Source organism: Syngnathus typhle, linkage group LG3 (genome assembly GCF_033458585.1).
Source record: "Syngnathus typhle isolate RoL2023-S1 ecotype Sweden linkage group LG3, RoL_Styp_1.0, whole genome shotgun sequence".
NCBI lineage: Eukaryota > Metazoa > Chordata > Actinopteri > Syngnathiformes > Syngnathidae > Syngnathus > Syngnathus typhle.
The window spans coordinates 4078126-4089937 of record NC_083740.1 but is presented as its reverse complement, the minus strand read 5'-3'; the positions used below and the strand labels follow the sequence as shown (position 1 = coordinate 4089937).

Here is an 11812-nt window from a genome sequence, read left to right as displayed (position 1 = left end):
CTGCCAGTGTACCAATGCTGCGTTTTCTACTTTCTCGCATTTTGTGAAGCCTAATAGCCTTCAAATCAAAATGTACACATTTTGAGCCAAAATGTCTTATGTGCAATGTGTGCTGTAATGACAGTTTTAAATTCTGCACTTACTGAACAAAAGAATAAAAATAAAATAATGAATAAATAAATAATAATTAAAAAAAAAGGGCCACAGCCACACAGTTTAACAATGACCATTTATTCACACACCATATAGGCGTCAAAACGTGTGACAGAGTGCTGGAGGCTGCTGGCTGGAAACTTTAAATAATACATGAGTACAAAGTGTGTGAGTGTGTGTATATGTCAGCTTGCTCTGTCAGGGTTAAAGCTCGGCCACTTTAAATTTGTTTTCCATGTACAAAATCCATTCTTAAAAATATAAACACACAATGCGCCCGCTGCGATTGACGACGATTCTCTTTGTGCGCATGCGTTCAACGTACACACTCAAACTCAAAACGTAAAAAGAGAATGCAAAGGGGCTTCGGCTTAGTACAAGCGTCAAACGTTGGGAGAATAAAATCAAATGGAAAAACAACAACACACTTTTATATAATCAGAAATCACACTCAATTTGTAGTGCTGGGGGAAGAGTCCACACGCACGCACATGGATACTCACGCACGCACGCACACACACATCATCTAATAGTGATTATCACATTTTTTCCCCCTCTAGGTGTGTTTTAAAGCTGTCATCTTCAGATTTGTTCACAGGAAATCCATGTCTTGCTCCTGTCCCGCCTTCTTACCCCCCCAAAAGACTTCACATGGGTTGGTCCACGCGTGCTCGCATATGTGTGTAAAGACAGACGACAAGTTGCTTTTTTTCGTTGTTGTTTTTTTTGTGCTGATTTTTCCATGTTCTCCCAGCTCAGGTCTCTTCTCCGAGAGTCTCTGCAGTGTCCGGGTAGAAGTGGGAATGTGTGTGGGGGGATGCTAACAGTGTGTGTTGTGGGAGCACAGTGACACTCAAGCATGAAAGAGTTGGAGAGCGAATAGGGAGAAGAGCTGTGCTGCGTCAGTTTTTTTTCAAGGGGCATTAAGCTCAGGTCTCCCCTACCCTCAAGTCGTCCGCTCTCCAGTTCAAAATGGAAGTTCCCCACGCCGGCGCACAACCCCGCTCACACAAAGGAGGAGAATCCCGTCACGGGCGTGCGCGAGCCGGGCGGGTTGGTGTTGGGGTTGGCGTGGGCGAGCGCCGGCTGACCCGTTGGCGTGTAGACCCCGCCCGCGCTGTGTTGGGTGACCACCGTCTGGTAATACGGCTCCGACTCTGCGGCGGCGGCACACTCCTCGTAGCTGAACGGCGAGCCCAGCGCTTTGAGGCCTTTGGGTTGCCGCTTCCACGAGTTGTAGTAGGTGGGGTCGCTCATGTAGTGGTTGACGAAGGAATGCTTGGGCTGCTCGTCCTCGTAGTCGCTGTCCGTCAGCTGGACGCACACGGAAAAGACAGCCGGTGAAGACGCGACGGTGTGACGCCGTTTCACATTCCAAGCTAGCGGCCACGCTACCTCTGACTCGGAGACTTCGGTGGGTTTCTCTGTGAGTGTGGTGCTCTCCGTCAGAACCGCTCCGTTGTAGTTGTTACAGATGTCCTCATCCGAGTAGTGAAGACCGCCTGGACTTGGTCTGGGAGGTGACCTAGACGCGGAACCCGTGAAAATGAGAAGGTCAGCATAGTGCCTAAAGGAAAGTGTGTGAGACTGATTTAAACATGGCACCTGGTCCCGTTCTTTTTCAGAAAAGTGTTCTTGGTGTTGGTGAGCGCTCTGCTGTTGAGCTCCAATGTGGTGAAACCGCCGTTGTCCAGGGTGACAGATTCCTCCATAGAAGACATGTGCTTTCCTGAACGACCACAAGAGGGCGACAGATGGAATTCGGTTAACCCTTTTATTTTCTTTATGTATTTCATGTTGGTATCACAGTTAAAAGGAAGGTTCATATATGATCATAAAAAAATATCTGGCTAGAGACCAATAATGACAATATTAAAACAGCAGCCATGTTGAACACCTCCACCATTTTTTTAAAGAGCTGCCTCAATGGAGAACTGATTCCACAAACCATCATCCAACTCCTAAATGTCACATTTGCAAATAGTCCCGAAACGGTGAGACGGCAACTATGATGATAAACGTTGAACTCCGGGCACTTTATTATGCAGCGATAATAACCAAGTGTATAACGTCTTGGATTCACCCTCAAATAGACTTGCCTGGAATAGTTTTTATTAGAAAGCAAATATGGTACAGTAGCTGGAATAGTTTAAGCCTTAATTAAAAAGTTATTCCTAGTATCAGCCCCAAACCTTTTTCAGAATAACTCATGAAGAATATTTGTTTTTTCTGTTTTTTTTTTAGAATGAGATGCTTGAGGGCAGTATTCATTCTTGAAGCCTGCAGGAGGAAGAACAAAGATGACCTTGTTTTGCTCTCCGGTGCACGTCTCGGGCTGCTCCAGGGAATGTTACTTTTTAAGTGGAGTCTACTTTTTGCAGGAATACAAGCAAATTTATTTTATTTTTTTTAATAAATGCATTTTGTCTCCAATGTCGTCCTTGTTATGCGTTAGCAGAATGCGTGCCAGTGTCATGACTGAAGGGCTAAACTTTCCAAACTGAAGTACAAATACCTCAGTAGATTTTTCAATTATCTGTGCTGTTCTTAATTTCTCCCAAGTCTTTCTATTTTTACTATTTAAAAAAAAATACATACAATAGTACTTTGACTTACAGAATCAGCTTCATTTGTCTCTGTACCTGGAATTTTTATTTATTTATTTTTTGCTTGAATTTGATGTTACCTGTGCCACAGGCCTTGTACTTGTTGCTGTGGCCATGCATCAGCAGAGCGAAGACCAGGATGAGAATAAGGATGAGGCCCACCAGCGCCATGACAAGCAGGAACCACCACTCCTCGTAGAAAGGACGCTCGGACAAGGCTGGAGACGCAAAAGGTTGTCTTCAACACGATGATGCTTATTTGATAGCGTGGCCTTTCTGAACGCGCGTACCAGCGAGCGCTGCGGAGGGCGCGCTGGGCTGTCCGAAGCCAAAGCGGTTGACGGCGATGACCCGGAACTCGTAGCTGATCCCGGGTCGCAGGCGCTCCAGTGGGATCGATACGGACCTGGTGCCGGGAGACAGCAGTCGGATGAACGAGTCCCACACGCCCTCGTCTACGCACACACAAAAGAGGACGCCACGTCAACAACAACAACAAAAAGTCAATTCACGGAAATGAATGGATCGACTGTTCTCGTTATATTGTAAATATTTTCTCAATTATTGTGCCTGATAAACGTAATGATGTTGAGTCAGTTTACAATTCCAGTCGGGATCCTCGTAATAGTCGACAGTTTACCGCCGCCATTAAATCATTTGCCACTGATGAACACGCCTCTGATAGATCAGCTCATTACAAGCTTGCGGCTGACTTGATTAGCTCGGCAGGCGCCGACGACGAAATGATGGAGCGGTCCGAGCGTCACCTGAGGGACGGGACTCGATCACGTAGCCGCTGATGGGCGCCGCCCCGCTGTCGCCCTCTGCCCAGTGGATGGTGAGGGCGGAGGATGCTTTGGTGATGGAGATCTCCATGGGCGACCCGGGTGAGCCTGCATAGTCAAATAGCCGAATAGGAAATTGGGGCTCTGTAATTAATTTGAATGTTTCCCCCACAGTTCCTCCTTTGTGCAGACATAATATCCGAGCTTTTGAATACTACTTAGAAACATTCACTATGGGAACAATTCAGACATTCAAACTCTTCCGTGCTAGTTTAATTTTTTTTTTAAATGTGACATAATAGCTTGCTGAACAGCATCGTCGGGTGATTAATTAAAAAAAAAAGTGACTAGTAATACTAAAATTGTATATTTTAATGTAATCATTTATTATTATTTATTTTAATGTAATAATTATTATTTGCTATCATATATTTTAATGTAATAATTATTATTTTATTATTTATTTTAATGCAATTATTATTGTCGCTCACCTTGGACGGGCTCTGCAGTGAGGTTTGCACTAATTGGGGGTCCGTAGCTGACGGTGAGGGCATAGACAGTGAACGTGTACGTGACTCCTTTCACCAGATCTCGAACCTTCAACCATCTCTGCCAGCTGCCCTTCACGTCCACCGTCACCACTTTGCTGACACCTGCTCACACACGGGGCCAATGTGTGCGTCACGAGTGTGTTACTCAGCGTTTGTGTGTTTACAACAGGTGGGCGTGTACCTTGGACCGGAGCGGTGGGCTGGTAGATGACCTGGTAGCCCTCCAGCAGGCCATTGGGAGTTAAAGGAGCCCCCCAGGAGACGTTGACGCTTCCTCCAGTCACCTCGGAGAAAGAAAGGTAGCTAGGCTGGCTGGGGGCTGAAAGATGACAGGGTTATTACAAATTGTCTTCCACGAAGAAAAAAAAATCAACACTTCTTACCCGACTGCATTGTCTGTGCACCGCGAGGGTCGCTCGGCGGTCCGTCGCCGGCCGTGTTGAAGGCGGTGAGAGTGACCAGATAATGCGTGTAGCTACTCAGGTTGCTCAAGTGCATCCGTGTGTCCGGGACAAAAATCACCTTCACCTTCTCCGTCTGGTTCTGTTTATTCTTCTGCCAGTAGTGCACCTGCCCACACGAGAGGAGCCGTAAACAACCACGGCTGACTCTTCCGCGGCTCATTTGTTGGCCGGCGCCGCCGCCTCCTCTTGACAACACTTTGCTCTGTTTACTTTCACGTTCTCTGCTCCTCGACATCCCCCTCATTAATTCTGATCATGTGAAATGGTGACAAGTCCAAATTCAGAGTTGCTCGCCTTGCAACAAGCACATTTTCACCCAGTGCATCTTTTTGTGTGTCCAGGCTGAGCAGAAGAAATAGAAACTCCACCCACTAAGACTGGCAAAGCCGAGAGCTGCGAAGCAGACGGGTTAACAACAAATTCAGCGTGCTGCCAAAGTGCCAAACTTCACCAGTAATGAAGACGCAAAGGCTATTTTGGGCGCAAATGAACCAATCCCTCTCATGATGGAAGCCCATATGCTGATATCCCCTTTCAGGTATTGTTGCCATCGTCTCAAAATGTCATTTATTTTTCCAGACTAGAACAAATGTAACGCTAGATGTTTTGAAGGCCACTGATGAAAGCATTACTCTTTGTTGAGCCATAGTGGCCAAGTTTTTTTTTTTTTTTTTTTGCATCAGCCAAAACAAGTCCCAAGTGGGCAACACTGTACATGGTAAACAAGCAATGCACTTCCACGAAGCGGCCTTTGGAATGTATCAAAGAGGCGTCCTGTCACCCATAACGCTACAAGCCAAACATCATGCCTTTGATCCATTTGAGCAAAGCCCAATACGCGACTGATGGGAGTTTAGGGTGTGCCTCCCCTGCCATCATGAAAAGGGGAAAAACTAATTAAACTGTCATATTCATCAAATTGTTTTTATTATAAACTTTCTCATTTAAAGTCCTTTTCCTTTTAATTTCAGTAGTTTTGTATTATTTTGAACCAAAATCGCTGAATTTTGATGTTAAAACCCAAGAGGAGTCGCTCGGAGGAGGCAACTCTCTGCCTTGCCTCCTCTGAGGATTGCGTAATCACACCTGTAGAATAAGCGATCTCGCTGTGTTTTGCGGGAATAAATGAAGGTGCTAAGTGGCGGCAATAAAGGCTCGACATGGAAAGCGCTTGCAAAGTTGTCGGTCTATCCGATTCACACTAATTGCAACAACGGGAGCCGGCTCGGCCTCTTGCATTATGAATGCAGCAAAGAGGAGAATTTTTTTTTTTAATCTCGTAATCGCCTGAGCTTTTAGAGAGAATAGATCAGATGCGACAGTACACTTCACTTAGTTGGTTTATTTTTAGCTAATTTAAAGAAGAAAAAAAGTGTGATTATGACGCAATACACAATGAGCACATTTTATTCTACACCATAAAGTGCTTGGAGGCAGCCCCTTAGGAAAAGCACTTGAGGGCAGCACGACCTCGGCAGATTGAGTCAGGGAGCACAGTGAGAGAAATGTTCCAACAATTCCCGACGTTGAATGAAAGATTTAACCGTCAGCGTTGGAATGCAAAGAGCACATACGCAAAATATTTTTTTATTCCTTGTAATGAAGATTACATTAGCTGGTGTGAAATATTGGTTTATAATTTGCTGTCAAAATTACAACACGGCAAAGTCTCCAAACACACGAAGGCAATTGTAATGACAATTATCTATATATTCTATTATTTACATATGTTTATATTACGTTTTATAATTATTATATATATATATATATATAGAACTATTTATTTTGACCAGATCTCAATTATCCTGACAAGACCATTTAACACCTTTAATTGCCCTAATCGGACATCAACAAAGTCAAACTAATTATTTACGTACGTAACAACAAACAAAAATCCAAGGTAACAAATTTGGGTAAGTTGTGGCTGTAGCCCCAAAACGCATTAATAGAAATCATTGGTTCCCCAATACTTGTATTTGAAAAGCAGTCAAATAAAAAAAGCAAGGCAACATGACGATAGTAAAGTCGGGTTAAGGATCTAAAAGCTAATCAAGAGTTGCCACGGTAATATACTAAATCATTGATTTGTGCGCCGGGCTCTGTTGATAAGTACTCAACAGCGTGTAATTTTGGTGATTGATTTTGGCTGAGAGTCGCTATTACCTGTCGACTTTTCTATCAATGTGTCTAACAAGCCCACCAGGGCATTGCAGCCATTTACCTGGGCGGAAAAAAAAAAGTCTCTTCTACTCTTGAGAAGAAACATCGCCCGGGCGCTCGCTACCTGCTGCTGTCTGAGCGACTATTAGCGCAAGTCAGAAGCTATCAATCCATTAAACATTCATTCTTTGCTCCTATTTCGCTGCACTTAATCTGCTTAACCTCGTCGCCGCGTCCGTCCGTCTCTGACACTTTGATGCACTCCCCTTAATCAGGATTCTACAGGGACGGGCGCTCTCGGCTCGTTCTTTTCGCTCGGCAAATATTACATTGCCGTCCGTCTTTCTTCTCCATTCCACCTCTGCTCCGCTGCAGAAATCAATGTGTCCAAAGCGGGACAGATAACCTTGTGTTTGAAGTACTGAGGGGAGGGAGGGAAGGAGGGGCTTGTCGGGCCAAACGGTGATAGTGAAACCGTTTAAGTCGGTTCCCTTAACTTAATTCTCTGCCCCTCCGCAGGACACTTGAAGCACAGCGACAGCCTCGAGACGCACATTACGCACGTTTGTGCCCCTCACCTTGTATCCTTGGATGAGTCCATTCTGTGTCTCCAGGGGGGGCATGTCCCAGCTGACTTCCAGGCTGGAGGACGACACGGCCGACACTCGGATGGACTGGGGCGCCACTGATGGAGCTGCAAACGAGACGAAGAGAGATGTTACGTCAATGCTCTGTTTTATATCGAAGCAACAACATGGAATATTTTGTGATTAATTCACATTTGAGTGCATAATGAGCCCTTCCAATTAGAAGGGGGCCTAAGATCGGCAACTTTGGACATGCACGAGCGCCCAGAAAAAGGCCAGAGCACCGCATTTTATCATCAGCAGCCTCCAGCCATTTCTGCCACCTCACTGGACGCTGCTTATGTCTGATATGCGTGGCCTTCTCAAGCTGACAAAAACAAACAAACAAAAAAAAAAAACGCACAACCTCCCCTGAATGCCAACAAACATCTTGGCTGTTTTTTTTTTGTGTGGCGAAAGGTAAACATTAGTGGAGGCTTCAAGATTGGTCTACTGGTCTATTTGTCATTCAAACAGTGGCTAGCGGCCTCACGCTATGTAACATTTAAGGCTCGGCTGCAACCGGCTGCTTTGCCAAACAACCCATGGCTCGGCCGTTTCATCAGAAAGAACATTCTGGATGTTTATTTATTTATTGCTAGCTGCCAATAACAAAAGTGGCAGATCAGTCATTCACTCTTGTATTCATTCATAACACTGCAGGGATAGAACACAATAATCAAAACGATAGCGGCTGCTTCAACGAGCGGGGAGTGTATACGCAGAGAAATCAAAAAATGGACAGAGACTGAAAAATTTCTTTGTAACATCATTTAGTGTAGTGTTTTGGTTCACCTTGTCCAGGCATTGGAATGTAAAATTTCCACAAAAACCAAGCTGTGCAAAATTATAGAACTATATAAATAAACAAACACGCAAGCAAATAAATAAATATTTAAATAAAGGCACGCTGACTTTAAATTGACCTTGACAAAGGCTCAAGATCCTTAGAAGTTTAATGCTGATGAAGATTTCTAAATGAAGTTTACACAGAGAGGGCTGCAGCGAGGACGGTACGGAAATGATGCAACCCGAGCAATAGTCTAAGCACTTGGACCAAATGTTGCAGCAAACGTGAAACCCAACAAAGCTCGTAGCGGTCACAGTGGCTAACAAAGCACTTTTAAATAATCTGCCTCAAAAAGCTTCACAAACAGGATCTGTCGAAATCAAGGCTGACGGATTTCTACTTGCCTGCCTCTCCGACGGACACCTCGACGGGTTCAGATGGCGGACTCTCGCCCACGATGTTGTAGCTGGTCATGACTATTTGATAGCGCTTGAACTTCTTCAGTTCTGGAAAAAAAATAATCCAGTACAATAAACCTGCATGCTCATCAAGTCAACTCTTGTAATAATCAAGCGATATAACTTACGTGTCAACTCGAACTCTGTCAGTGAGGAGCTGCTGACTGTCTTGAAGGTGCTTTTGGCTTTGGAAGAGAAAGACAAATGAAGGAGAACATTGGTCAATTTTCACATGTATTGCATTCTCTTTCTTTCTTTCTTTCTATTTCTTATTCCTATCTTCTGTAAATAAAAAAAAAAGTGGAAGAGTTTTATTTAGACATAAGTACTGTTTTGCCGCCATCTTGTGGCACCTATAGGCAATTGCGCACCTTGGTTGGAATTTCATTCCGTTCCGTTCACAAGACAAAATTACAAGGTGCAACCTCCTCGTGAACTGATCTCACGTTGATGATTATTTTTAACGCAGACGTCGTGCGTGTCGATTTACTTGTAATGTGGGCGTCCGTTGTGCTTTTGCTTCCCCGGAGCACATCGGCAGAGAAAGTCGAGTTGGCTGGCAGCTCTCGATAATACAGCCGGTACCCCGTCAGCACCCCGTTGATGCGTTGGTCGCTGGGCCGCTGGGGGAAACACGCACGAGAAATCAGTCATTTATTTCCTAACGAGGACGTTCTGGAGCTTCATCTAGCAGGAGTGCTGACTGACATAAAAAAGTCACGCTGACAAAGACAACTTTTAAAGTGCGCAGAGCTTGAGTGGGTTGTAAAAGATGATGAAATCGTTGGCGACTTTGTTTTCACAGCCTCCTGCTTTTGTCATTAAGCCAGAAGGTGAAGACGCTCTCCTCCGTGTTAGAACACCCGGGGCTGTCCGAGGCGCCCAGCCGCTCGCTCGCTCGCCCGCCGAGCCCCTTCAATTGTCACTTTAGTCTGACGTGCTCCACTTTGATGAATAATGTATTAACAGCAAGCGCACATTCTGCGGGGCCCGGTGAATTATTAACATGTATTTGGACTGCACTTCAAATGTGTGCGTGTCTGAAGCATGTCAAGGGAGCAGATAATGGTCACTCATGGTAATGGTCGGTTAGCATAAAAGGCTGCAGGATGTGATCAGATTATGACTTAGTCGATCAGCGAAGCGAGATTTGTGTCAATGGTCCCCACGTAGTGAAAGAAAAATCCACTGTGGTCATATAGAAATAATTTCAATCTGGCAAAGGAATAACAAATGAATTTTATTTGACTAATATTGGGGTTCAACGGAATTCCAATTTACCTTCCACTGGACCATGACGGAGGTAGTTGTTGATGGTTTGACTGTGAGGATCTCAGGAGGCTCCTCAGGAGCTGGAAGGATAGCATTAATATCAATAGACCGACGGTCATATCTCCGCCAAGGAAATTTTGAAATCCGCCATAACTCACCGTCTTGTAAAGTCGTGACCGCATCCGTCTCCTTACTGAGGACGCTGTTTCCGATGTCGTTGGTGGCCACCATTCGCAGCCTGTACGAGGTGAACGGCTTCAACCTGCACGGATGGGCAGATCGTATTTGCCATTCACATTCTGCTCCCAGTTAGCAAATATAAGTCAATCGTTTGGCTGTGGAGCCACTAAGATTTACACCTGGTTTTAAACAGCATAAAAAAAATAAAAATAAATGAACTGCTGTGTGAGTACAATATTTTATCTGTTTCCTCCCCTGTGCAAGGTGACTGCATTAATAGTCTAAGCGTAATAATAATAACATTACTCACTTTGACAAACAGCATACTTAGAGTCAACACAATGAGCATGAACTCGTAACATAAACCGATAAATTGCATTTATTCATGCGAATGCTCTCCAGCGCACTTGCTGCTTAAAATGCACAGTAGGTTGCGTCGTTTTCAACAACAACAACAACAAAATAAAAAAAGAAGAAAAGGATCGGAAGTACAAAAGGCATCAAGCTCAGGGAGGCTTGGTCGAGCAAAAAAAAAAACGCGTTGGGACAATGTTGAGAACATTGCTTGAAGGTGCCTTGTGAAGTGACTGTTCTAGGCCTGAGGAATGTTTTTGTGTTCTGCCAGGATGTCCCATCGGCAAATCTCACAAAGTTACAGAATTCTGCAAAGAGACCCGCTTACATATATTTCCGACCTAATTCAAGTCAGACACTCCAAAGAAAAAAAAAAAACTTGATGGACTTGTGCATACCCGTCAACGGTCCAGGAAGTCAGGTTGTGCGGGATATCCGCCATATTTGTGATCCAACCGCCATCCGGCAGCTCTTTGATTTGCACGGTGAGGTACCTCACGGGGGAGGAACCTGAGCTGCCAGTCACCCAATGAAGGCGGAGCCGACGTGCTTCAACGCCATCTTGAGGAACTGCCAACTTCCTGGGAGGCTGGGGACGCTCTGCACATACGAAAATTTTTTTTTCATTCATCACAAATGCACAACAGGTTAGCTTAGCGTCAAAAGTAGCGATGTGTGTGGAGATGCTTAAAAGAGCGTGGCTGTCTAATTTCAGGGCTGCGGGGGGGGATATTGACTAGGTGCGGTAATAAAAGCGTTATCGATTCACATTCCGAGGTCTAATTAATGTGCACACGCATGCATAGAGGCGAGCGCGGTCGCGCACGCAGCCTCGCTATATTCTCCATCCATCCTTATCGCAAGTAATTAAGACAAATCGGATTGCTTTCCTCCATCCCTCTTTATCCCCATTTCCCAATCAGTCCCTTTCAAAAGATTTGACAACACCACTTATGTTGAATCATCTCGTGATAGCGGAATTAAAAAATTCTGACCAGAAATATAATTCTGGACCAATTATGCGTTTTTAGTATTCTTCAGCTTTTTATGACATTTATTCATCAACATGTCATGGGAGCCCTCATTTCATTTTATTTCCCTGTTTATTCGCATTAATCCGATTCTTTTCCAAAACATGAAAACATCGGTAGCGGTCGATGACGACTGCAATGAAGCCGACAGGTAGAAAGGATCCGAAGATCCTTGGTAAACAACGCCGCAATTTGCTCGCTATTAAAAATCTTACCGATTGTTTTTTAACCTTTCGCTAAAAATGTCGCTGCTGGAAAGGGGAGGCATGTTTTATGGCTTAACTCATGACACACACACACACACAGAATCAAAGAACCAATTTCGTTTTCGAGGGATTAATTTGGCTTGTTTGCCATCATCTGAAAGAATTCTTAATGGGAC

At 44.6% G+C, this 11812-nt stretch overlaps 1 protein-coding gene and 1 long non-coding RNA gene across 3 annotated transcripts in view; one reads left to right on the top strand and one right to left on the bottom strand.

Annotated features, from left to right (window-relative positions):
* Positions 1 to 215: 215 nt before the first annotated feature.
* sdk1b (sidekick cell adhesion molecule 1b) overlaps positions 216 to 11812 on the bottom strand; it is a 141069-nt gene continuing 129472 nt past the window's right edge. For both annotated transcript variants that reach the window (XM_061274806.1, XM_061274807.1), the window contains 16 exons: positions 10798 to 10999; positions 10024 to 10127; positions 9875 to 9945; positions 9084 to 9216; positions 8722 to 8778; positions 8540 to 8641; positions 7298 to 7413; positions 4479 to 4665; positions 4277 to 4414; positions 4036 to 4197; positions 3527 to 3652; positions 3050 to 3214; positions 2840 to 2977; positions 1759 to 1882; positions 1549 to 1678; positions 216 to 1467 (listed from right to left, as the gene is read on the bottom strand). In XM_061274806.1, coding sequence (XP_061130790.1) covers positions 1159 to 1467; positions 1549 to 1678; positions 1759 to 1882; positions 2840 to 2977; positions 3050 to 3214; positions 3527 to 3652; positions 4036 to 4197; positions 4277 to 4414; positions 4479 to 4665; positions 7298 to 7413; positions 8540 to 8641; positions 8722 to 8778; positions 9084 to 9216; positions 9875 to 9945; positions 10024 to 10127; positions 10798 to 10999 — 2264 coding nt within the window. In that variant the 3' untranslated portion in view covers positions 216 to 1158. The remainder of the gene's footprint in view (positions 1468 to 1548; positions 1679 to 1758; positions 1883 to 2839; positions 2978 to 3049; positions 3215 to 3526; positions 3653 to 4035; positions 4198 to 4276; positions 4415 to 4478; positions 4666 to 7297; positions 7414 to 8539; positions 8642 to 8721; positions 8779 to 9083; positions 9217 to 9874; positions 9946 to 10023; positions 10128 to 10797; positions 11000 to 11812) is intronic.
* Positions 1567 to 2842, top strand: LOC133151623 (uncharacterized). Its single transcript, XR_009713955.1, has 3 exons — positions 1567 to 1707; positions 1779 to 1917; positions 2398 to 2842. It is a non-coding gene; the product is annotated as an uncharacterized LOC133151623 (long non-coding RNA).